The 25,325-nt window shown below is 33.5% G+C and overlaps 2 protein-coding genes across 2 annotated transcripts; both read left to right on the top strand.

Moving 5' to 3' along the window:
- The first annotated feature begins 5,902 nt into the window (after nt 1–5,902).
- LOC131627480 (uncharacterized) lies at nt 5,903–11,004 on the top strand. Its single transcript, XM_058898335.1, has 9 exons — nt 5,903–6,122; nt 6,233–6,500; nt 8,353–8,454; nt 8,543–8,625; nt 8,782–8,898; nt 9,024–9,126; nt 9,227–9,764; nt 10,154–10,329; nt 10,552–11,004. The coding sequence occupies exons 1-9, from the start codon at nt 6,004–6,006 to the stop codon at nt 10,669–10,671; spliced, it is 1,626 nt and encodes a 541-aa protein (XP_058754318.1). The 5' UTR covers nt 5,903–6,003; the 3' UTR covers nt 10,672–11,004.
- Nucleotides 11,005–22,159: 11,155 nt separating this feature from the next.
- LOC131627441 (uncharacterized) lies at nt 22,160–25,254 on the top strand. The gene is made up of 2 exons (XM_058898300.1): nt 22,160–23,531; nt 25,235–25,254. The coding sequence occupies exons 1-2, from the start codon at nt 22,160–22,162 to the stop codon at nt 25,252–25,254; spliced, it is 1,392 nt and encodes a 463-aa protein (XP_058754283.1).
- The last annotated feature ends 71 nt before the right edge of the window (nt 25,255–25,325 follow it).

Raw genomic sequence — 25,325 nt, 5'->3', positions numbered from 1 at the left:
GATGACATTAATTGGCGCAACCCATCTCTCATAGTTCTTACCTCTGAAAACCGATAGATTCGCTGAAAATTACGTTGATGTTGTGTTTCTGTTTTCCATTACTGATTTTCTCTGAATCGCAACTCGGGCGCTGTGATACCAATTTGTTGGGACACAAGGATTTTCAAAAAAGATGAGAGAAGAACAAGAAGATGAAGAAGAAAGAGAGAAAACTATATTAGAAAATTTATTGTTGTTGTTAAGTGTGTAGCTGTTTTTGAAACTATACAAGTCATGCCTATTTAAAGGCTATCAATGTTCAACCCCAAACTTACAACCCAAACCCAATTACAACCTAAGCCCAAAATATACAAGATTATATTTTGGCTTAAACACAACAATTATATGTTCATTGTATTCGATTCTGTCGAATGTAACTGACTCCTACTTCAACACAATCAGACATAATGTCAATCGAATACTAACCTGCATACAAAACATCGAATTACAACTTCTAACAAAAAAAAAAAAACCTAAATTTTTTAAAGAAATATTTTTTTACAATTTCACTTCATATGAAATTGGACGGATTGAGTATTAACCCTTTACTTTTTAAGCCGTCCATTTTCATTGGTATAAATTTTTTTCTCATGAGTTAATTTAAGTCCTATTTTTCACATCATAAAATATAAATCTCAAACTTCATTGAGGAAAAATATTTTGGTAATCGAGAAAATGAAAGCTTAAAAAAAAATTCTATTAAAATAAGACATTAAAATCACAAATTTTGTAATAGAATACTAAAGTTGATTTTCAATTAAAATAAAGGAGATTCTAAATTCAAAAATAGAGAACTATAAAAAAATTAAAATAGAGACAAAAAATTGTAATTAAATATTATGAAAATTTGTGAAAATTATTTTTAAAATCTAAAAAAAATAATATGTTTTTGAAATACTAGTTTTTTTTTTTTAAATAAATACATAGTAGTTTATAATTAAAAATAATAATATATAATAATAAAAATTACATGAACGTAAAATATTATTTAAAATAACACTAGTAATATATTGTAAAATAACATAAATAATAATAAATTATAATAATTTGTGTTACGTTTTTTTAATAAATTTTAAAAGACTTAAAATCGATATAAATCAATAGTCATATTAATTGGTTAAATTTAGTTTGAATCACTAGAACATAAAATAAATAAATAAAAAGAGAATCAATTTTTTTTACAACAAAGTTTTGATGAATTCAATCATAAGGCTCCTTCAGAATTGGGATATACTTTTTTTAATAAGTAATTTATGTCTAGTATGATTCGAACATGAGACCTCGAGATACGTAGATTTTGCGAGACTCAAACTTTCATCACTAAATCACCCACACGCATATAAATCAGGATAAACTTGAATGGTTGATGAATTATTTTATAAGTTATTTACTAAAGACATTTTTCACCTTGAAACTCGGAGGTGAAGTCATGATCTTTTGATTGAGTTAATTTCTTACTAAATAAGTTAACTTTTATTTGATAAATAGTAAGATACTCGTGCTTCCGCGCGGGTAAATATATTTGATATTATATAAAATGTAATTAGATATGTGTAAATTTAAAATGAATGATTTAATTATAAATAAAAAATATCATATAAACTCAATTATATTAATCATGTAGAATTTATAAGATGGAATAAAAATATGAAATTTTAACATTTAAAAATAAAAATTGTCTCTCAATTAATAGTAATTGATGATTAAAACAAAATAGATATTGTGTTGATAATGACCCATAAATAAAAAAATTATTTGATGCGATATAAAATGTATTTAAATACAAATATAAAATGAACAATAATCATATAAATTTAATTGTATTAAATATCGTGAGATTGAGAAAGAAAAAAAAATAATAATTAAAAATAAAAATATTATCTCTCAAATAAAAACAATGATTGATTAAAATTAAATAAATATTGTTTTGACAGTACCATGTGAGATTAACTTTTATTTAACAACTCAATTTAGTTAGAACAAATTCAATTTTTGAATATTGATATCTTTCTTACACATGCGCTTGGTCGCTTGACCCTTGAAGGTCTTTGCAGGTATTACTATTCTTATTAATTTGTTTTGCTACACCACAAGGAAGTTAAGCCACCAATATTGCATCTAGTAGATATAGTGGTGAATAATAATAGCAACCACAATAATAAGAACATTAGTGTTAGTAATTAATAGTAAAAGCTTGGCCAGTACATGTGTTAAAGATGAAGAGTAGGGATGCCACTGCCATCACCTATGGCCAACTTGCAATCGCACTTCATTCCTCTGTTGCTTTTTCTATTGACTTGGATATGTAGGGCACTTATTTGATACTCCATCATTCTTTAATTATGTAAGAATAATTATTTTTAAATAAAATTATTTATTCAATTTTATTAATTTCTTCAAAATTTTCTATTAAACTACATTAGTTAATTTTTAAAAGAAAACTCATAGTTAGTGTATTGGGCCGCCGTATGTATCTCAATCCGACCATGCCTCCACGTATCCGACTACCTTAAGACGAACAATCCTAGGTTTGAATGCATCAACTATATTATTGACTTTTAGAATATTTTCCTGACCATTGGACCATCAAGGACCCATAAGCAGGGCATTTGTACCTTCAACGCATCTAACGATCTTCCGCATTTCGCGCCAGAAAAATAGCAAGACAATTATTCCTCTTCCCCATGTATATGGAATGACGTCATTTAAAAAAAAAGTCATTTTTTTTAATACTCTCTCATCATTCACATACTGACTTGAGCGTCGGAGTGTTAACCTTGCAGGTACACCCATGGTCCGTTGCACCGGAAACTTTTTTCCGCTGCAGCTTCCGTAACTCTACATATTTCTGATTCCGGAATAGAACGGTTGCACCGTCTATGGGAACAACTTTTAATTCCCATGTATCCTACAATTCTCCATCTCCAAGTTCAATCTTCTAATGGGGAGTTCTCTTCAACTTCGAAACAGAGGATTCAACAAATCGAAGAAAGTTCAACTGCGCTCGATTAAATTGAATTCAACACTAATAGAAATATATTGATTCTCTAGAGATATCAAAGCACTACCTCTTTCATTGGGCCACGACTTTAACACATACTATTGCATTTAGCTCAAGGATGCGATTAAATCTTTGATCAAGAAAGGTCGGCTATCTGAATATGTGAATGGCGGTAAACGGGACCGGTAAGAGTCTTCAAAGACTAAGTCCCCCATAAAGGTTCCCGAGTATGGTCCTAGCGGTGAAATGGGATAAAATAGCAAGGGAAAACTCCCATATATTGCCACCATCATTGATGGAGCACCTCAGACAAATCTCCCTTCCAGAGGGACAATCAAGAGAAAGATTGTCGAAATGAGGATTGTTTATAAGGGCAGAGATAACTCGATATCTGACATCACCAATCGACCCATTATAGAATTTCGAGACTCCAAAAAAGTTGGAGGAATTTCCAACGAATTGTCCCAATTGTTAATCACGACTATCGTGGGGAAATTCAACGTCTCACAAATTCTGATAGATGGAGAAAGCTCACGTGATATCATCTACTCATTATTAATCAATTTTTTAGGAATGCATTTCTCCTAAGGGAGATATCTACCTCAACCTCATATTGCTCAAGAATTGTTAAACTCTCCTAATGAAAATCTCACTGTTAAACAAATCCAGCATTTTGTTAGTATAATTAATTATATCAAGAATTTCATGCCAAAACTTGCAAAATACACAGGTCCAGTGTCACAATCACTCATGAAAAATCCTTCACTACGGGAAACAAAGCATACTAAAGCCGTCAAAACCCTGAAAAAAATTGCACAAACTCCACCTGCCCTGAAAATTCCAAGAAATGGAAAGAGAATTTTACAAACTAATGCCAATGATCATTATTGGGGAGCAGTCTTGATAAAATAAATTGATAGAGTAAAATATTATTACAGTCATGCTAATGGTCAATTCAAATAAGCTGGAAAACATTATCACACCACCTACAAGGAAGCACTTCCAGTAAAATTAGGTATCCAAAAATTTGATTTCCACCTGAGGGGCTATCAGTTTGAAGTTCAAATGGATAATTATTCTTTTCCTATGATCCTCGAGTTTAAAAATAAAATGCCTCTAGATCCTCAGACCCCCCGTCTCAAAAATTGGCTTTCTAGATATAATTTCACTATAAAACATATAAAAGGAAATCAAAATTTGATTCCTGATTTAATTTCCAGACATATAACACCCATCTTGACCATCACTAACACGCACATCTTTCCTTTGATTCTCATGATCAGACCACTACCATCCCATGCCTCTACGATTAAGAATTTTCTTCCTGAAATTGATTTGTCCTTCTCACCATCCCAACTCAAAGAATATTCCAGAAATAATCTTTTTTATTTTGTGACTAAGATTATAAAAAAGACAAAAAATTCCAAACCATACCCATTTTATTCCAGACACACCATTTTATTTACCATTCATGATAAACCCAAATTTTAAGTTTACTGAAAACCATTTACGGCATGTTACATCCAACTAGTTTGTATGTCATGCATGTCCTTGTCCCAACTGAGGCAATGTACAACCACCTAATAGATCCAAAAAATCACAGGTCTTTGATTTGGACTACACTTGGATGGTATTCTCCATTGGAATGATGGAGAAAACATGGTTTTAGATGAAGTCAAAGGAAGCAGATTAACACCATAAGCTATTAGCAAACTTAAGACAATTTTCATCCTACACATACCATGTCAGATAGATCCTAAAACTGAGCTCATTATTTGTGGAAATTATATTGGCCTATGGGACACTATTGATGATTATCCCCCAAGTCTAAAAGTTACAAAAGAATTAATGGATTATGTCAATTTTATTAATCACCATGACCGAGGAAAAACCCAAGCTAATACGACCTGCATAAGTAATGGAAATATTCCATCCCATTAGAAACCAATTAATTCACAAGAGATTTCATGTGTATGTCATATAGTTCTTAAAGAATCCCAATGGCAAATGGTGAGAGTACAAGAAGTTGAAGAAAGTTTTGGTCAAATTACTCAACCAAAATAAGACTCTAAGATGAATGTTGAATAACAACTTACAACTATGAATTTTGAAGAAAATCTAATGGAAATTGAGCCTTTCGAAAATCTTGATGAAGAAATCTTAAGAGAAAAGTTAGAAGACATTTGACAGTATGAGTCACGCCATTATCCTAGCTACTTTTCAGAGGAATACTTGTCTGATCAGAATCTGTCTCCAAGTCACGAGCCTATCTTTACAGATTGATGTGACATATGAGTCAAAAGAGTCATGACTCATGAGTATGTATTGTATAATTATTGTGTAAATAGTTGTGCTTTCCTCCATAGAGATGCAAGTATGTTTTACATTCGCCTCATAAATGAAGATCATGTGTATTAGAAAACATCTAATTTTATTGACCCATGCTACAATTTTCTCTATTATGAGATGATAATTTTTATTGTTGGCCTGTGCTTGAGACTTTTTTTATACCTATGAATGGTTGTTTGATGTCTCGTTTGACTATACAATTAATATTAATTTTATAATACGTGAGACTCCCGACAAATGTGACATTAGAACCTCAACTAAAAGAGATAATACATATAGTATGAATATAATAAAGAGAGTGAATATGGATATATAAATATGAAAAGATTAAAAAACCAAAAGAATATAGAATAAAGAGATTAAAAAGTTGATCTTTTAAAGAAGATTAAATAACTAAAAAAATTAAAATCAAAAGGGCAAAAGTTACAAATTACAATGGACCATCACGTGACATGCAAGTGGCTTTGCCTATTTTTCATCTTTTCACAATTTCACTTTTCCCTCTCAGAAAAATTAACACTGCGCCAGGTTTCAAATTTTCCCTCATTTTCTCACCTTTTTCTCGACAAATTGCGGCCAAAAAATCACACAGAAAAAAAAAAACACCGCAAGAGATGGTGGATACCGGCGATTTCGCCGGCACAATTTGTTCGATCTGCTACGAATCTCTAAACCCCATCACCGAAGATCTCCAATCCGTCACCATCTGCGGCCACGTCTTCCACGAGCTCTGGTAAATCTCTCACCACCCTTTTGAATTTTCCCTCGTTAATCAAACATAAAACCCTAAAAGTTCCGTTCTTTACCCTTTTCTCTATGTGGGTTTGTGTGATTTTTGTGTAGCTTGCAGCAATGGTTCGAGTACTGTGCGACGTCGAAGAAACGCACTTGTCCTGTTTGTAAGCAAGGTTGCAAGGTGAAAGATGCGTGTCGGCTTTATTTTCAATCGATTGGAGATGTGAAGGAAGGTGGTCTTACTCAGAAGCAGAGAGGGGTTGAGGAAGATGCGGGTGTTTTGCGAAAGGAGGTTAAGAGATTGGAGGGGAAAGTTTCCGGGCTTAGTACGGTGTTGGAAAATCAAACTAAGGAATTGGATGAGCTTAAAGATGAGGTATTTCGCGATTTCTAGAATGTTTTGTTTTTGGGTGTTTTTTGTTTAGGTTAATTTGTTGGGTAATTAGAGTGGTTCTTTTTGAGGTGTGATGATTGTTGTTCAGTCTTCTGTTTGAAAATGCTAATTTTTATTTGTAATACAAACATAAATATGCTCTTTTTTTAGAGGTATCGGTGTTACAGAGAACCAATTGATGGTTTGAAAAATTAGTATATGCATTTGCTTGCGGGAGATACTACAATCATACCAAAAAAAAATTGTGGAAAGAAATTCAAGATTCATGCTTTTTTCAGTGACTTGTTATTTTAAGTTGCAATTGAATTTAACAACTTAATAATAACCTTCAAGTGAGTGATTAGTCTCACGATGACTAGAAATAGAAGAAATATTGGATATATTAAAGCATTGATCCATGTACATAATGCTTTAAAGTTTTGGATAGAAATGTGGTATCAAAGTTTCTCAATGGTCCCAAATGTTTCGTTCATTGCTACTCCCAATGCTATTGGTCAGCGAGCCGCTGTCAACAATAGCAGTAATATTGTTTGGCTTGACACTATTAGTCTGCAAGCCGCTGTCAGCAATAGCGGTTGTAGCGGCCGCTAATTTCTGTCCAAACTCCAAACTGCTAATCCAACTGCTATTGGATCGGATCCACTATTCAAATTTTGGGGATAAATTCCTCAAATTCTTCTTTTAAAACAATTATATTTTGTTTTATGGGTATAAATTTCAATATGAACCCTTTGAAGAGTAATATTATGTCATTGCTCACAAATAATTGTTCCTCTCTTCTTCCTACTTTTAGTTCAGTTTTGTTTTATTCTTCTTCACTTTAGGTTCTTAGCTATTACCTATGATGGTCTTTTTAATTTTGTGTATTAGTCTATTTTAAATATTCATGTTTATTTTGTAAACTGGTTTTTAGTCTTTACAATAGTGGCTATTCCATTATAGAATCTTTTTGGGGTCAGTGCTACACAACACTATTTGAGATTAACAATGTAGGGGTCACCTCTCTTATATACCCAATATTTTCTCCATTGCTTTGAGACAAATCACTAGCACTTGAATTTAAACAACCTCCGCCTCAAGTGTGAGTTACCCATATCACTAGACAGATTCACACTAGGGTCTCACTCTCCCTCCCCACTAAACTATATATGGGCTCTGATACCCCTTTTTAGGGAGCGTCATAAGTAGCAATGGACTAAATGCGTCCAAAATCTTTAAGAGACCTTGACATCACATCTCCACCTAAAGCCTTAAGGTTTTTGGATTAAATCGTGGTGTCAATGTCTTTTAAGATCCTGGACTTTTGGCCTCTTACTGCTCCCAATGCTTCCTAACCCACCAGCACCTCAATACGTGGCAGCTTGAGCTTTGGACTAACAAAAATGAGTGGGTGAGTAAGTGATGAGATTCAAACTGGTTTCATGTGATTCAGTTCTTTTCAATAAAATGTATGTATTTTCATTCAGATTGATTATTAGTTGTTATCATCAAATGGTAAGTCCCGGCAGTACAATTATTTTGTGCCTAATGAAGCACAAACTTCAACACGGATACCAAAACACGACACGACACAACACAGTCACTCCAACACTAATAATGTAAAAACGTAGGACACCCACACTTGTTTGACTTTTCTGACATGTGCTGAGTGTCACACAAGTGTCGAACAGCGTGACATGCCTACTCCTAGAGGTGTCCATGCTTCGTAGGGCTCTATCTCCACCAACGTTATCATATTTACTGTCTTTTATATTAATAACAATGATTGGATATAAACTGTCTTTCATATATACTGATATATTTTGAAAAACATTTGACAATGGTATTCTTTCAGCTTTCTACTTGCAAGGAGCAGAAAATGATAGAAATAGCATCAAAAAATGAAGCCTTGAGGCAAAACGCATCCATACAAGCCCAGTTTCGTGTGAAATCAACGGTAAATTACCCTGTAACCTTCTGTTCTTTTGTGATAAAATGACAATTAACAACTCACTTTAACTTTTGTCGATTTCATGCTGGATTAGGAGCTTGAGAAATCAAATTTAGAGCGTTTTAGATTGCAAGAGAGAAATATGGCTTTGGCTAAAGAACTTGCAGCATTGAAATTGTGAGTGGAGCTGCATTTTGATTGAGTATCTTATAATTTGTTCATGATATACTACTTATAGATTTAATTTACATACACTATCAATATAAACTATCAATCAATCACAATCACCAAATCATTAAACACATTTGATTTTTATCATTGTTTTCACTGCAGAGTGTCTGATTTGGACCTTGGTGAAGACGAGGTTTTGAAGCTTGCCACTTTGGGTAATGGGGCCAACAGTAAAGAAACAGTAGACACTTTGAAACGATCTCTTGTTTTGCGGAACAGGTTAATCTTCTGAATCTTGATTTGTTCATGAAAAGATAATTTGAAATAGTTATTTGGTATCATTTGACTTAAATTTTCTATGGCTTGCCTTGGAATGTAAGTTGTGATTGCACCTATTTTTGTAGGAGTTACAAAGAGTTAATGGAAAAGTGTAATCTTCTTGGAAGAGGCGAGGCGAGGTATAGTAAAAAGCTTGAGAAGGCTAAAGAGAAGATCAATAAAATGAAGGTAAGATGATTTAATCGAAAGAATCAATGCAGATTCAATTATGTTTTTAGTAGGTGTGCATGATATTAATTAAGTCTTAAACTTTTGTTGGCATTGTTAGGCAAGGGTACAAGAACTGGCGACAGCGATGGAAGTAAAAGAAAATGAATATTTGAAGCTACTAAAAGCGGCCAAGAATATTGAAAATAAAACCAATTCTAATTCAGATGTATTGATGGCTAACAAATTTTCTTCAAAAGAGCAGACAAAACAAAGTTCAACACCCAAGTCTGGAATGGATCTGAATAAGAACGACAACAATAAATCTTCAAAATCTTTGAAGATAGATAACTCCAAAGCTACAGAAAATAAGGATGTAGATAATGATTGTATCATTATCGATGAAAATGAATACAAAGATCATAACAAGGCTGATCTAGGAAAGCCAGAAACAGCACCTGTCTCAAAGACTAAAACATCATTGCAAGGAGTATGTAATTTGGACGAGCCTTCAAGATTTGATGTTGACACAGAAATGACTGACATTACTGCTGATATTGCCACTATGGATGAGAATGCGACATTACAAGCCAATGCTAAACAAGCTCAACCAATAGTTAACATTAGAAAGGAAACACCATTGACCACTTCAAGTTCAGGTATGCCGCTAGTTGACTCTAAAAATGTGCATATTTACCCTTATATTTTTATATACAACCCGTGTAGATTTCGGCCTCCTTCGGATAAACAATTTCATTAAGGACTCATAGTACAAGTGCATATCTTATAAGTGCTTATGTATAAGTTATTTCTCTATAATAGAAGATAAAATTAAGTCAAATTGTTTTCCTAAACTATTTTAAAGAGCTGAAGAAAATAAGCTGACAACAACTTGTGAACATGTCAGAAGATGTTTTTGATCAACATCCATTTGGTTGCATCTCACACACATGCTAGTAGATAAACTCAAATGAATCTATCCAAAAAAACTTATTATGAAACATATGTAAACTTGAAATTGAATTTCTTCATTCTCATTCACCTCCAGTGGACATATGCTTTTCTGGTGGATTGCTTGGTCCTGATGGATCTCAACGATTCTTGGGTAAATGGTGCAAGCGTGGACAAAATGGTGAATCCACAAAAGGAAATTTGATATCTGTAGGAGCTGATGGTAGAGGTGGCACAGTCAAAGTTCTAAGGAATCCAAGCCAATCCTCCTTGGTAAGTTATGTACTTTTGTTGAAGAGTTAAGTTTTAATACAATGATAGTGTATGGATTCTTATGTCTTATCAAAATTTCCTTGATTTGTAGTCCCCTTTATATTATGTTATAGATTCTAAGTGCCAGCATTAGTATCTTCACTATCTTAGTAGGTTGTTTATGCATTAATTTGCTGGTTGAGCTTAAATCTGTAAGTGACTTGAGGAGTTATTGGTTTGCAGGATGGTAAGGAAAATTCGGTAGCTTTAAAAAGGTTGAAGGTTGGACCTAATAAAGCAAGTGGTATGCAATCCAGGGGGCGCCTGCAGATTGAACACTTTTTTGGGAGAGTCAATCAGTAATTTCATTGGTCTATGTCTTTGGCCTTGTGATGTCTTTGTTGCATAGAGCAAAGGAATGCATCCAGTGTCAAGAAGGAAACCAAGTTGAAGATTGTATATCAGTTTTTTGGTATAGTTTTTGTCACATTGGATCCAAACCTTTTTTTTTGGGACAGTTTTCATTAGTTTGGATCAAAACATTTTTTTTTGGGACAGTTTTCATTAGTTTGGATCAAAACCTTTTTTTTGGGAGAAGAGGATGTTGATCAAACTTGTTTCAAAACAGAGTGAACGATTCCTTGGATTCAGGATATGACCAAATGGCAAAACTGGTTTTTGATCTTTAACTTAAAATCTGCATGCATTAAGGTTCTATCTTCGACTAAATTCTGGTTACCTTAAGTTAAAACACGTTGATCTTAAATACAATTTTATTAGATTAGATGTCATGTAAATAAAAGGACACTACGCGATGGAGTTCTTAGATGTTTGTTTGTGTCTTCATTGAGCCATCTAGTGAACTCATTTCTTTTAATTCGCGAAGTAATGTAGGGTTTAACTAGAACTTTGCTATGATTACATGCTGATTAACAATGGCCAACTATTCATCTTTTGTTCATGGCCATCATAGTTTACAAGTAGTATTTTTTCTTTCGCTTGAATCGATGGTGGTGGTGGTTGGGTTGGGCTGCCATCTCTTCTGCTGGTTTAAGTTACTGTGTTTCAATTTCTGTCTCCATTCTTACCTCATATCTTTCAATGTTTTAATTATCAAATTTCTTTTTGATTTGTTCCTGCAGTCCTTTTTATATATGCGTCAAATAGAAATTCAGTTTAGAGTTGACCTTAAATACAAGGTTATTAAGGTTATTATAGGGGTGAAAATAGTACAAGCCTATAATAGGCACCTATAGGTTAGCCTATAGTCATTATTATTTTTAAATATAAAAGGCCTAGGTTACTTTATAAGTTTAATTAATTAGTTAAAAAACCTAGGCCTCAGGTTTTAAAAAAAGTCTTATAAACATATCAAGACAGTCTATTAAAAAAAATATGAATGATTTTTTTATTATTATTTATGTTATATTTTGTACTTTGAATTAAAATATATAAATAAAATTTGGTATTTTGAAGAACAAGGTTTTTATAAGTTCTTTTAAACAAATAGTCTCCTAGAATTTATGCTACTTATGCTAATAGGTAAGTTAAAAAAAGTTAATGTAAACAAATTTTTAGTCTCTGGGTCTTTTAGTTAGTTAATCTATTTAAATATTATTTTAATTGTTTATTTACCTATGCCTAAAACAAATAAACTTTTATGTAGATTAACAGATTAACTAGACATTCGAAAAGGTCAGACTCAAGCTTAAAAATAAGCCTACGACAGACTACAGGCTTAGGCTTCGGTTTTTTTGACAAGTCAAACTTAGGTTTGACAAAGCCTAACTCGGTCCAGTCTATTTTCACCATTAAACGTTAAACAGTGAGTAGTAAAAAATTAGGTGATAAAATTAAATTAAAAGAAAGTTTTTGTTGTTTGAGAAAAAGTTTCCATTTTGTAAAAGAGTGATAAAATTCAAAAAATGTTTGATATTCTATGACAATATTACTAAAAACTTACTAGCGATTTTATTTAATTACTACTAAGCATCGAACACGAAGAATGAAAGACCTAGTACTATTGAAAAATGTGAACTCAATAAACAACATGACTTAGAGGATTCAAGATACCACCTAGGGGTGGAAATAAGTCAGACCGATAATAAGGACCTACAGGCTAGTCTATATAGACTCAGGCTATGCCACACATTTCTTTTTAAATAGAGAAGGCATAGACTTTTTTATAAGCCTATATAGTTAAAAAGGCCAAGCCTCAGGCCCTAAACAAAGCTTTTTAAGCCTACCAGGCCGGCCTATTTAAATAAATATGAATAATTTTTTAATATCATTATGTTATGTTTTGTACTTTGAATTAAAATACATAAATAAAACTTGATTATCTTGAACACCTTGTGAAAATAAGATGAAAACACGTGAAAAACATTGTTTTCATAAGTTCTCTTAAACAAATAGTCTCATAGAATTAATGTTAATAGACAAGTTAAAATAAGTCAACGCAAACAAATTTTTAGTCTCTTGCTTTTTTAGTTAGTTAGTCTATTTAAATATTATTTTAAATGCTTATTTACATATGTCTAAAACAAATAGACTTTTATGTAGGCTAACAGGCTAACTAGGCATTCGAAAATGCCAGGTTCAGGATTAAAAATAAGCCTACGACAGGCTACAGGTCAGACTTAGGCTTCAGTTTTTTTTTGACAGGACAGACCCAGGCTTGGCAAAGTCTAACTCGGCCCAACCTATTTCCACCCCTAATACCACCACCTCAAAGTTATATTTGACACCTCCGAGTATAATGAAAAGACTCTTATAAATTTATAATCTTACTTAAATTTTCTATTAGCAAATTTCAAAATTTTTGGGCGATATTGAAAATTCGGATATCATACCAGAAATTGTTTGAAAATATTAAGTAGAATATAAGAAATTTCACATTTATAACAAAAATTATTTAAAATTTTTTTAATGGAATACCGAAATTTTAGAATTTTCCCGATTGTTAAAAAAATTTGATTTAGTACTATCAGAAATTTCACTTTCCAACTAAATTTTTGATACAGAATCATAAATTTTAAAAATTTCAAATAATTTTTCACGTAACGGAAATTTTATTGATATCAAAAAATTTTATTCGAAAACATTTTCTTTAATAAGAAATATTTTTAGTATTAAAAAAAAATTAAAGATGTGAGATAATTTTAGGGGTGACACCTTAAATTCTCTGCAACATGGCCCCCTGGAGTCCTAAAAGAAAGGTGTAGTGCATATTGGTGTTCTTTGCCCTTGACTTGTGGAGCTTAGCACTCACAAACAAAATCCATCACATAGAAGACTAGTACTGTTGTACTTTACTCGTTTTGTTTCTCTCGTGACTCATTTGATTGTCCTTCAATCATAGCTAATCAGACAAGATTTAAAATAGTAAAATCCTCAAAATATCTAATTTCATCAATGCAAACAAGGTTGTCAGAATCGAATTTTCATCTTAACTCGTTTTATCTAGCTAAAATCGAAACGTAAAATCATAGAGTTTATCTCATATTAAAATTATATTAAATTTATATATATGACATATGTATACTTATATAATATTATAAATACATTAATTATTTAAAATTTTAACATAATTATAAAGTAAAAATATACTATATAATCATAATAAAGTGTAATCTTCACAAACTTGTATCAAACTACATAAATTATCCCCCAAATTATAAAATGTAACATCTAAAATTTTATAAAAAAATAATATTTTCATAAGTTTTTCGAGTTCAAAAAATAAATCTTTTGATCTTCATCTTCAACTTAAACAAAAGTTCAATGCTTCTACAACATCATCTTCATTAAAACATTCATATTCGACTTGATTAAATCCATCTCCAGATGTTAAAGATTCTTTAATATTATAACCAAGATATGAATGTGAATAAAATTAAAAATTCATAGAGAAAATTTTATGGGCCAAAATATAAAATTTGATTTATAAATTTTGACTAAAAAAAGTAAAATCAGGTCAGAGAGTAAAAAAATCCAACGATTTTACATGATTTTACACGATTTCACCGATTTTAGGATAATTTAAATCACGTAAAATCGTTCCGGAATACGATTTTACATAAAAAGGTTTTTACCTGCGATTTAACACGAAATGCTGACTTAGAAACGTGAAATCTATAGAGTTTAAGTTTTAAATCGAGATTTTAACAACCTTGAATGCAAAATATCAACTCTACTCAAAGTGAGTTAACAAAGAAACCTCACAAAAGCAAGAGAAATATATAGATTACGACTAAATTTCCATAAATGTAGTACAATCTTACGGGAAATTATGGATTCATCAGTAACACACAAGCCATTTTTTACACCTATAAATAATCTAAGTTGTTATCTAATAACATCCTACAACCAAATTTAGTGTTAATAGATGCTGAATAAAGAATCAATCGAACTAGGAACAACTGTATATATAAGTGGTTCAAATCTTTTTGTGATGCAACAAGTCTCACGAAACTAATCATTTTTCCAGAAATACTTATGTTCTATGTTTTTAATTTTTAGTTAAAGGAAAAAGAAACAAATACAATAAGAGGAAGAAGGATAAACATGGGGAGTTGTCACTTACACATAACAATGGTCATAATATTAATGCGTGAGATATTTTTAGAGAGGAGAGAAAAAAAAAAGAGAATGAAGAATAAAGATGATTAGTATTAACTTAAATCCTAACTAACTTGAGTTTGAGTTACACAACTTAAATTACATCACAACATACTCTCTATAATCCAAGTTGTCGAACACATGCTAATCATAGTCGATCTTAATTGTTTCTAATTTCTTTCTCAAGGTTATAAATCTGTCGATTTTCAGTCCTTTGGTGAAAATGTCAGCAAAATGTGCTTCACTCGAGCAATGCCCCACTTCAAGTTCACCTCGATTTACCTTTTCCCTTAAAAAGTAAAATTCAACTTCGATGTGCTTACTCCTTCCATGTAGAATTGTATTCTTTGCAAGATTTATGGCTGATTTGTTATCGATCTGCAACACCATAGATCTCTTTACTTCGACCTCCATCTCTTCCAACACATATCTAATTCAAATTGCTTGACACAATATAAGATCATGCTATATATCCAGCCTCACACGATGACAATGCCACCACATGTTGCTTTCTTGAGTACCCTTAGATTGGGGCACCAAATACTTGAAAGAAATAATCAGTTGTGCTTCTTCGATCTTCCTTATCCCCACATCAATCAACATCTGAATAACAATTAACCACAACTTCTTTGCCTTCACAACTTCGTGGAAACAGAATTCCATAGTTTATCGATCCTTTTAAGTATCTCAAGATTCTTCTGGCAACCTTCAAGTGTGACAATCTTAGTTCACTCAAGTATCTGCTCACCAATCCAATTGTGAAATCTATATCAGGTCGACTGTTGCACGCATATATGAGAGATCCAAAAAATTATTTGAACAAAGTTACATCGACTTTTTCCTTCTCTCCATGCTTCTCCAATTTCAAATTTGGTTTGACATGTGAGGATGGAGGATTCGAATCATCCATCCTGAATATCTTGAGTATCTCTTTGACATATTTCCTTTGACACAACACCATATCTTGGTTGGTTATTTGAAATTCTACGTGTAGGAAATATGTCAAAATTTTCAGATCCCACATTTCAAATTTCCTCCTCATAGTCTCTTTAAGCTTGACAAGTTCTCCATGCTATTTCCAGTTACCAGCAATTCATCGACATATAAGCAGACGATTGTTATACCTTGTGCTACAACCTGAACATAGACACCATACTTAAACTTTCATTTTACAATTAAGTAACTCATTTCAAATTTACATGTGTATCTAAATACATTTTATACCGTATCAAATTGAATAATACTCAACAGCGGTGTAAACAACTAATTTTCCATAATACGAGTCTATATCAAGACAATATCTATTTTATTTTAATCAACATTTGTCTTTATTTTAGAGATAATCTTTATTTTCAAATGTCAATTTTTTTTCTTTCTCCATTCACGAGTTCCTTTTTTTTTTACGGTTATTTAATACAATTGAGTTTATATTATTGTTGTTCAATTTTCAATTAAGTAAATCATTTTAAATTTATATGTATAACTAAATATATTTTATACCATATTAAATTGGATGAGACTCCATAGTCAGTCGTGCAGACAACCAACTTTGTATCTCACGAGTAATTATCAACATTAATTGAAGATTTGCACAAGTAGTTTGCACTGGTATGTGGAATATTTGGAATGCGAGGAATGCGATTGTTTTCAAGATAGACACGCCCAAACCGTAACAAATTGCTCAGAATATTGGAGATGCGGTTATGGAGATCAATAATGCAAAAGATTGTGCTACGAATCAGACCCATGGCATCCCGATGAGCATTACCGCAACCGGTCTTTGGACTGTCAATGTTGATGCAGGATGTTTTGAAGATGGAGTAGTTTCTTTGGGATGTGTAATAAAAGACCCAAAGGCAGGAACCTATATGGCAGCGTGCAAGACCCTTTTCAGTTTCGTGGAGCCGTCCACGACGGAGCTGCTTGATATTAAATGGGTAATGGAGGTGGCAAAGGACCTCAAAATTGAGAATGTGATGTTCTACTCTAATGCTTTAGACATAGTTGACAGTGTTAATGGGGTTGTTCATAATGCATCGCTTGATTTTGTTGTAAACGATTGTAAAACTCTTCTTTGTAGCTTTAGAGATGCAACTCTTGTTTTTATTAGCAGGAATTTAAATGCAGAGGCTCACCATATGGTGGGTGTTGGAAAGGCCTTAGGTTCAAAATCTTGGTCGGGCCATTTTCCTACCTCTGAGGACCTATCTGTACCATTGGCTTCTTTGGCCTCTGTTTAATTCATATGGTATTTGATTTCAAAAAAAAAAAAACATTAATTGAGTTTGTATGATCATTGTTTATTTTACAATTAAATAACTTATTTTAAATTGATATGAATATTTATTTTATACCATATCAAATGAATAATACTCAACAAACATGTAAACAACTAATTTTTTATATCACGAGTCATTATCAATTCAATACTTATTTACTACAGTTAATTTTATATAATTATTATTAATTTTATAACTAATTAACTCATTTCATATTAACATGTATATTTACAGACATTTTATAGCTATAACTTATAACTCCTTATAATCAAAATCAACATTTTATAGCTATAACTTATAACTCCTTATAATCAAAATCAATTCAAAAAAATCAACTTAATCAAAATCAATTTCCATTACCTTTTAAGCAAACACACTCTAGTCCAAAATCATCAATACGCATCAACTCCAAGAGGAAATTTGACAAGAAACTCATGTTCCTCATGGTTTCTAAAATTTTCAAAGTTGATATAAATTGAAGCAGCTACAATTTCCAAAACCCATGTGTCATTTTAAATGTGATTGATCCATAGAGTCCAAAATTTTCAAGATGTTTCCAAGAAAATAGAAACAACATTATTCATGCTCCATGGTCATTGTTTACTATACATGGTAAAATGAGCTTCTACATTTATTTTGTTCCAATTTATTGGAAGCATTTTTCAATCAAAATGAGTAAAAAATTGGTCAAATTCAAATATGATAAGGTGGCAGTTTAAACTGCCGCCCCATATTCTTTATGACATTTTTTTCTGTTATTAATTGATTGTTTGCTATTAATAGATAACTTGCTTTGTTCTCCAATTCTCTATTTTTGGAATTAGTTGAATTACCGTCCAAAAGTCATTTTTCTTATATCAACATTAAAAATAAAAATAACGTGTGGTTGGTATAGTAAAAATAACGTGTGGAGTAATAGTAAAGATTGTGAGTTGAAAAAAATTGCAGTCAAACTAAAATAAAAAGCTAGTCAGATATGAACTAAAAACATTTAATTGAGATGCAGAGGTTTCATTAATTTGGTCCAACAATTAAGTGCTTAATGGGAATGACAAAATAAACTGTTGAATATTTCTTTTTGGAGAAATTATAAATTTGATCAACAAATATAATGATATTAGATTCACTAATGAAAATGAGTTTAGTATAAGGAGTTAATCTACAATAATTTCAAATATTTGTTAAGAAAGATGACACATTAGTGCGGAAGAGGTCAAAGATTTAGATATTCACACAGTTCCGTTTTGCCTCATTTTTTATGCTGACTTTTGCGGGCACATACATTTACATAATTTTTTTTTTATTTTTTAGGCCTAAAAAGAGCGGTATCCGCGAGTCCCTCCCGCTCTCAGTTTTAGCACGGGACGAGTTAAGATTTTAGGTCCGCATCCTTAAATATGTCCCATCTTGTTCAATTTTTTTGCAGACTTTTGCAAAATAGACCTAAATGGGACGAGCATGTCCGTTTGCCACGCTGCATTTAAGTATTAGATAATGATTTAAATAGAATTAAAAAAGTTTATAAGATTAAAAAAGAAATGTGAATTCCTGTAAACCAATTTGATAAATAACAAAATATTAATCCTCTAATTGATTTAGAAATCTATAGATCAAAAAGTAAAATTTAACAAAAGATTGTATTAATATTATAACTGGCTGGACCTAATATTGGCTCAACATCAATCCATTAATATATGGGTTAATAGTAGTTCACCCCTGTAATGTTAGCGAATTTCGCTTTTCCCCCCTCCATGCCTTTTGGCAACGGTTTTTTCAAAAAAACCGTTGCCAAAACCTGCCTTTGGCAACAGTAGGGGGGTAAACCAAAACACGCTCATATTACAGGGGGATAAACTACTATTAACCCTTAATATATTGATTGATTAAATTATATAAAGTGTTAGGTCCAATGAAATTAATTTTATCTAACTATTTACTATATTGAATTAGTTAATTTTATTATAAATAATTAATTACATAAATGAGAAAATATTTCTAATAGCCTCTCTTAAACTAGGTCGAATGTAATTAGATGTATATAATTAAGGTAAAGCTAACATGTGTTCTAAGAGTACATGTTAAAAAACTAAAAAGATAAAAAATTTATGGAAAACATAATAAATATATTAATTATCAATTTTTAATTAAAACAATGCACAATTTTTCTTCTTCCACATTTAGCTCTTAACACGTGTCCTTAGGACACATGTTAGCATTACCCATATAACTATTTATATTGAATTAATTAATTCAATTACAAATAATTAACTACATACATAAATGAGAAAATATCTCTAATAGCTTCTCTCAAACTTGTGGGGAGTCGAAACTTGAATACAAATTTAGTAAAAGGAGTTGGATCTAGAGGTTTGGTGAGAAGGGTCGCCAGTTATTATGTGGAAGAGATGGCTTATAGAGGAAATAACTTAATTTGTATTTTTTCGCTGACCATATCGTAGTCTAAATCTATGTATTTGGTGCGCTCATGAAATGAAGAATTAGAGACAATATGATTGTCGAAGTAGAGCATGGAAAAAGGCATGAAGTTGACTTGAAAGTCATGCAGTGGATAAGTAAGTCAATGTAACTCACAAACAATTGATAAGTGCCAAAATATCGTTATTTTGAGTATATATTTGTGGCACTTATCAATTCTATTCTTTTGATTTTTATAATAAAGTCCAAACTTTCGTGTACATATGTGCATACTTGAGTTTTGATTCGTTTTGTATACCATTTGACCATTTTTCATTCATTTTATAGGTATTCATGCATATTGGAGCCTCGAGTAATAAAGTGTTGAAGGCACGACTTCGATTATGCAGTTTTTGAGCAATAAAATGGAAATTATGCAGAAGCTCGCTAAGTCAAGCTCAAGCGTGCTTGCATAAACGTAAAACAGAGAAGAAATTTTTTCTTAGCTCGCTGAGCCAAGATCTCACTGAGCCAGCTGAGCCAAGTCCACTGTACCAGATATTTTTAACAGCTCGCTAAGCCAGCCTGCAAACATTTTGCTTTATATTCTTTCATTAGTAATATAGTTAGGTTATGGAGTTTTGGAGATTTTTGCTCCCAAACTTTATCACTCTCATTTTTAGGTTAGATTAGGTTAGAAAATAACTATGGAGCTTGCATTTGAATGATTGGAGGTAGATTGATCGTCTAAAGGAGCTGACAAACCGAGAGATTTTCGGTTCATTTCTCTTCCTCTTTGTGTATGTATTTACTTTGAACTCATGTATATTTGTCGCCCATGGCATTATATAAAACTTACTTTACAATTCTTTGTTGGTGTTGTCTTAGATTTTTTCCCTGTGCTCGGGATTTAGGTTTTTATCGACATATACTGCTCGAATCCTTATCTAAGATGATTATCTGTTAGTTTCTGAAATCTAGAGATATATTTAGAGCTAATAATCTTTATGGGTGTCGAAGCTTAATGCTTTAGTGTTGGGTGTGTCGATTGAGAGATCATCGATACGATTGATATGGATGTCTGTTGTGTTGTTGAGGTTGGCTGAGAGATCGTTCCCGAGATGATATAGTAGTCCTCTCTACTTTGGATAAGAAATGACTTAGGGTGTGAGCGATGTTGGATGACATTGATGAGTATCGTAGGTTGAGTATAACTGGTCGATAAGTTTAAGTTTGTGAGAAGTAGATTGTATGCAAGGCTTGATAAATCATATCTTTCCTAAGAGTGAATTATTTTGTGTTGATATTTACTTTTGCGTTTTTAAACCTTTGTTCATTAAAACCAGAGTTTGAAACCATAGAAACCGTTGAATGACTTTCTACACCATTTTTTGTGGACACGATAACTCCTAGATAAATACTTCCAAATCTTTTGTTGCCTGGCGCTATGCATGCTTCAACAACAATGATTGTCATGGCTCGGTATTCGGCCTCAGGGGAAGACTTTGAGACAATAGACGGGACATTTGAAGTTTTGATAATTGATAGACAAATGTGCTCCGCTAGGGTTTCCCAAGTGCTTTACTATTCCATTGATTCCAAGGTACAATCAATCTTAATCCTGGTTCGTTGCGTCTATTTGCCTGGACGAAGGACTTTAATCCCGCTGCTCAGCACAACTCGGCAGCACAGGTGTGGGTTAGATTCTTTGGGCTCTCGCAGGAATATTGGAGGCCGAGAATCCTGTTTGCCATAGCTAGTAGTGTTGGTAATCCGATTTGTATTGATGCATCGGCGGCGAAATCCAGGGTCGATCGTACGTTTGGGCACTTTGTGCGTGTTCTGGTAGAGATGGACCTAACTCAACCCCTTAGCTACAATGTGCTTGTAGAAAGAGAAGGTTTTGCATTTTTTGCAGACATTCAGTATGAAAATCTTCCGGAATTCTGCTCTCACTGCAAGAAATCGGGGCATAGTTTGAATAATTGTAAGACTCTAAGCAAAGCTCAACAACCACTTGTCTTTGGGAATAAGCCCCAGGGTGTCTCGAAAAGGACGGTGGCGGACATTCCCATTAAGGAACCAGTTATTGTGGAGGCTCACATCCCGGAAACAGGTCAAGATACAGAAAAGGGTCTCAATCCGGCTCTTGAGGAAGAACCAGGGAATGTCACTCAATCTCTGCAGGATCATGAGAGCTCCCATCAAGGGGGGTCTGCCATACCCAACTTTTTCACGCATCCTTCTGCTGGCTCAGAATCTCCTACTTCGGATTTTGTGGCAGCCACGGGCAAGGACATTGTGGCTAGAGATCATGGGGTTTCGGCCGAAGCTTTGGAGGATAGGCATTTTCTTAGGAACTCCTGGGATGCGTTAGCAGTAGCGGATTTGGTCGCGGATTCTCATGATATCCCGCTTAAGAACGGCAGCGGTACTTTCTCTAAAGCTTTATCCAACCTGAAGAAAAAACACAAACAGTCTTCCTTAAATCAGAAGTACGTGACTAGGTCCCAAGCAGGCCTTAAAAATGTCACTCAATGAAGAGTCTATATTGGAATATAAGGGGCATTGCTAATCCCCCATCAAGATTAGTACTTAAGAGGTTGCTAAAGAATCACAAACCAGATTTTCTGTTCATAGCTGAGCCTAAAACTGTTTTTGACAAGCTTCCTAGCAACTGGTTCCTTAAGCTGGGATTTAAGTTATTTGCTTCTAATAAGACTTGCTTACCTTCTCTTTGGTGTTTTTGTTTGTCTGATATTGACCCGAATATTCTGGAGATCTCGGATCAGTATATTGCCTTCTCTTTTGTTTTGGAGAATAAGTTGCTAGCCTCCGCTGCCATCTACGCTTCTACTAGTCCGCAGATTAGGCAGACTCTCTGGAGAGATCTCGCGTTACTGCAGGCCCGTTTTGTTATCCCTTGGACGTTTTTAGGGGATTTTAATGCCATCATTGGCGCACATGAACACAGAGGCAGGTTGTCGCCTGCGAAAGGTCCCATGAAAGATTTTCGTTCGTGGTCGGACTCAAATCATCTCATCCATGTTCCCACTCAAGGCTCGTTTTTCACCTGGTCCAACAAAAGAGGCGATCCTTTCTTCATTGAGAGAAGGCTTGATAGAGTGGTTGCTAATCAAGCTTGGTTGAATTTATGCACTAGCACCTCAGTGTGTACCCTTAACAAATTACGCTCTGATCATTTTCCTATTCTCTTGGATTTCTCGGCCAATCCGATTAAGGTTATCTCGAGATTCAGGTTTTTTCAAGCTTGGGCGCGGCATCCTGGCTGTAAGGAGGTGGTATCTAATTGCTGGAAGCAGAAGGTTATCGGCAGCCCTTTGGTGGTGCTGGGTAAAAAGCTGCAGTTACTTAAGAAGGAGTTAAATTGCTGGAAGCACTCTTGTTTCGGTAATGTGACTCAGAATGTTTTGCAGGCTGAGATTGAGCTCAAAAGGATTCAAGATAATCCCGACCCTGATTTGGTGAATTTTAACAGATTGGAGAAAGATGCGCAAGATAAGTTGTCCCTAGCCTTGGATATAGAGGAAAGTTTTTGGAAGGAGAAAGCGAAAATCAAATGGCACGTGGAGGGAGATCGCAATACCGCTTATTTTCATCGCTTGTCCAAAATCCGTAATGCTGTCAAGCCAATCTCCATTCTTAGAGCTGGCGAGGAAATTTTTTCGGAGTCGTCTCAGATTTCCTCTCATGTGGTAGAGTACTACAAAAGTTTATTTTCTAACCATGTTTCTTTGTTGCAGGACTTCGCCTTGGTGGAGAATTCCATTCCTTGTATGGTGAATGACGAGATGAACAATATGCTCACGTTATTGCCTTCTCTCGAGGAAATAAAAGCGGCCGTTTTTTCGTTAAATCATGATAGTGCGCCAGGGCCCGATGGATTTGGTGCTTCTTTTTATCATACCTATTGGTGTCGCACGCTCGCGAAAAATGAACAGAGTCGCCACCAATATATTTATCCCATAAGGGAAAGGAATATCAGAAAACCTAACAAAGGAAGGAACAAGGCCTTGCGACCAGAGAATCTAGGTGCGGGAGTCGGTTACGCAAGGGGAAGGTACTAGCACCCCTCACGCCCATCGTACTCGATGGTATCCACCTATGTCTGTTTCTATCTAAAGGGTGTGTACTATGTCTATGTCTAAATGCGAAATGAATGCAAAATGTAGGGAAAATAAAGAATTGTACTCGCACGGGCCCTACCCCGCTGCCTACGTATCCTTTTCAGGAATCAGAGTTACCGTAGCTCGGCTAAAGATTTTCTGTTTGTTTTTGTGTTTTTTAGTTGGGCGGCGTTAACGCTCGCGCTCTTGCATAAGGGATCGCCTAGGATACAATGGAGCGGAGATAACGGTGCCCTTAGGCAAAAGAAATGATTGGTTTGTGTCTTTTAGGGTAGATGAGTGATGAACAGTTCCCAATACCGGGCCACTCACCACTTTCTCTACTTTGCTTTAGTCTGAACCATTGTTAGGTGTTTTAAAGCGTTTTTGTTTGTGTGTTTTTTAGGGGAGTTTGTTTGCGATTCGGATCATATAAAATGTATAATGATCGAGAAGCAGATTAGGGAATGGATCCCACTCACTTCCATCCCATTATGTAATGTTTGAGAAACAGATTAGAGAATGAATCTCACTCATTTCTCTCCCATTAATTAATGTTTGAGAAACAGATTAGGGAATGAATCCCACTCATTTCTCTCCCATTAGGCAGTGACCGAGAAACAGATTAGGGAATAAATCCCACTCGTTTCTATGCCACTAAATGATTGAGAAACATATTAGGGAATGAATCCCACTCATTTCTCTATCACTTTCTTAATATGATTCGCATCTTCCTTTGATTAATGTTTTAAATGTTGAAAAGAAAAAGAATGAAATAGGGAACTATATCTAAATTCTAGTCTAAGTTGTCTATACAAGGGAATCGAAAATAATAAAAGAACTATATACTTCATTAAAGGAAAGAACTATACATGAAATAGGTGAAAGAAAATTAGTCTACGGCGAATAAAGTTGAGAACTACAACAAGTAAATGATATTCACAATCACACATACATCAATTAAGTCTATAAAAAAAAATCGGGACTAAAATTAATTCCTAAGTTTATTAGAGAATTATTTACAAAAAGTGTCAAAACAAAGAAAATTCAAACATATTGTGAAGAAAAAATTTATTAAAAGGACTAAAACAATTAAGAAGAATCAACAAGAATTTATGACCATTATTCACACACTCTAAAATTCCCAAAATCATTTTTTATACATTTTTATTTGGTTCAAAAAGATTTAAGAAGCAAGAATAAAAGAAAACAAAAAAATTAAAATGAAAACTAGGACTAAACTACCAAAGGGTGTATTAGCAGTTTTTAAAATGAATTAAAATTATGCACAAGCAAGACTGGGCCTGATTTAGGGGGTGTGAAAAGCAAGGGCGCTCAGGCCCAGGTTCACAAGGCGGTAGGTGTATCAGTAAAGGGGGGCGCAATTTCAAAAAGGTCCAGGCCAAGGCTCGTGAGGCCCAACGTCACCACAATTGATTCACATGCTTCCACTATTCTTTCACTTAATTCATTTTTGTGTCTCAGCATGTGATTATTCCTTTTAGCAACGTGACCAAAATATGCATATCAATTGGTCATACAAACTTTTAAATGGATAAAGATAAAAAGATTCAAG

Source organism: Vicia villosa, unplaced genomic scaffold (genome assembly GCF_029867415.1).
Source record: "Vicia villosa cultivar HV-30 ecotype Madison, WI unplaced genomic scaffold, Vvil1.0 ctg.000364F_1_1, whole genome shotgun sequence".
Taxonomy (NCBI): domain Eukaryota; kingdom Viridiplantae; phylum Streptophyta; class Magnoliopsida; order Fabales; family Fabaceae; genus Vicia; species Vicia villosa.
The sequence above is the reverse complement of the archived record's forward strand: the minus strand, read 5'-3'. Positions and strand labels throughout refer to the sequence as shown.

Excerpts from the sequence above, each read along its gene's own strand:
- LOC131627480 (XM_058898335.1), top strand. The coding sequence starts at position 6,004 with ATGGTGGATACCGGCGATTTCGCCGGCACAATTTGTTCGATCTGCTAC. Across the intron at positions 6,123-6,232 it reads CACGTCTTCCACGAGCTCTG|CTTGCAGCAATGGTTCGAGT; the intron begins GTAAATCTCTCA and ends ATTTTTGTGTAG. Across the intron at positions 8,455-8,542 it reads AGTTTCGTGTGAAATCAACG|GAGCTTGAGAAATCAAATTT; the intron begins GTAAATTACCCT and ends ATGCTGGATTAG.
- LOC131627441 (XM_058898300.1), top strand. The coding sequence starts at position 22,160 with ATGAAGAGTCTATATTGGAATATAAGGGGCATTGCTAATCCCCCATCA. Across the intron at positions 23,532-25,234 it reads GCCAGGGCCCGATGGATTTG|CATGTGATTATTCCTTTTAG; the intron begins GTGCTTCTTTTT and ends TTTGTGTCTCAG.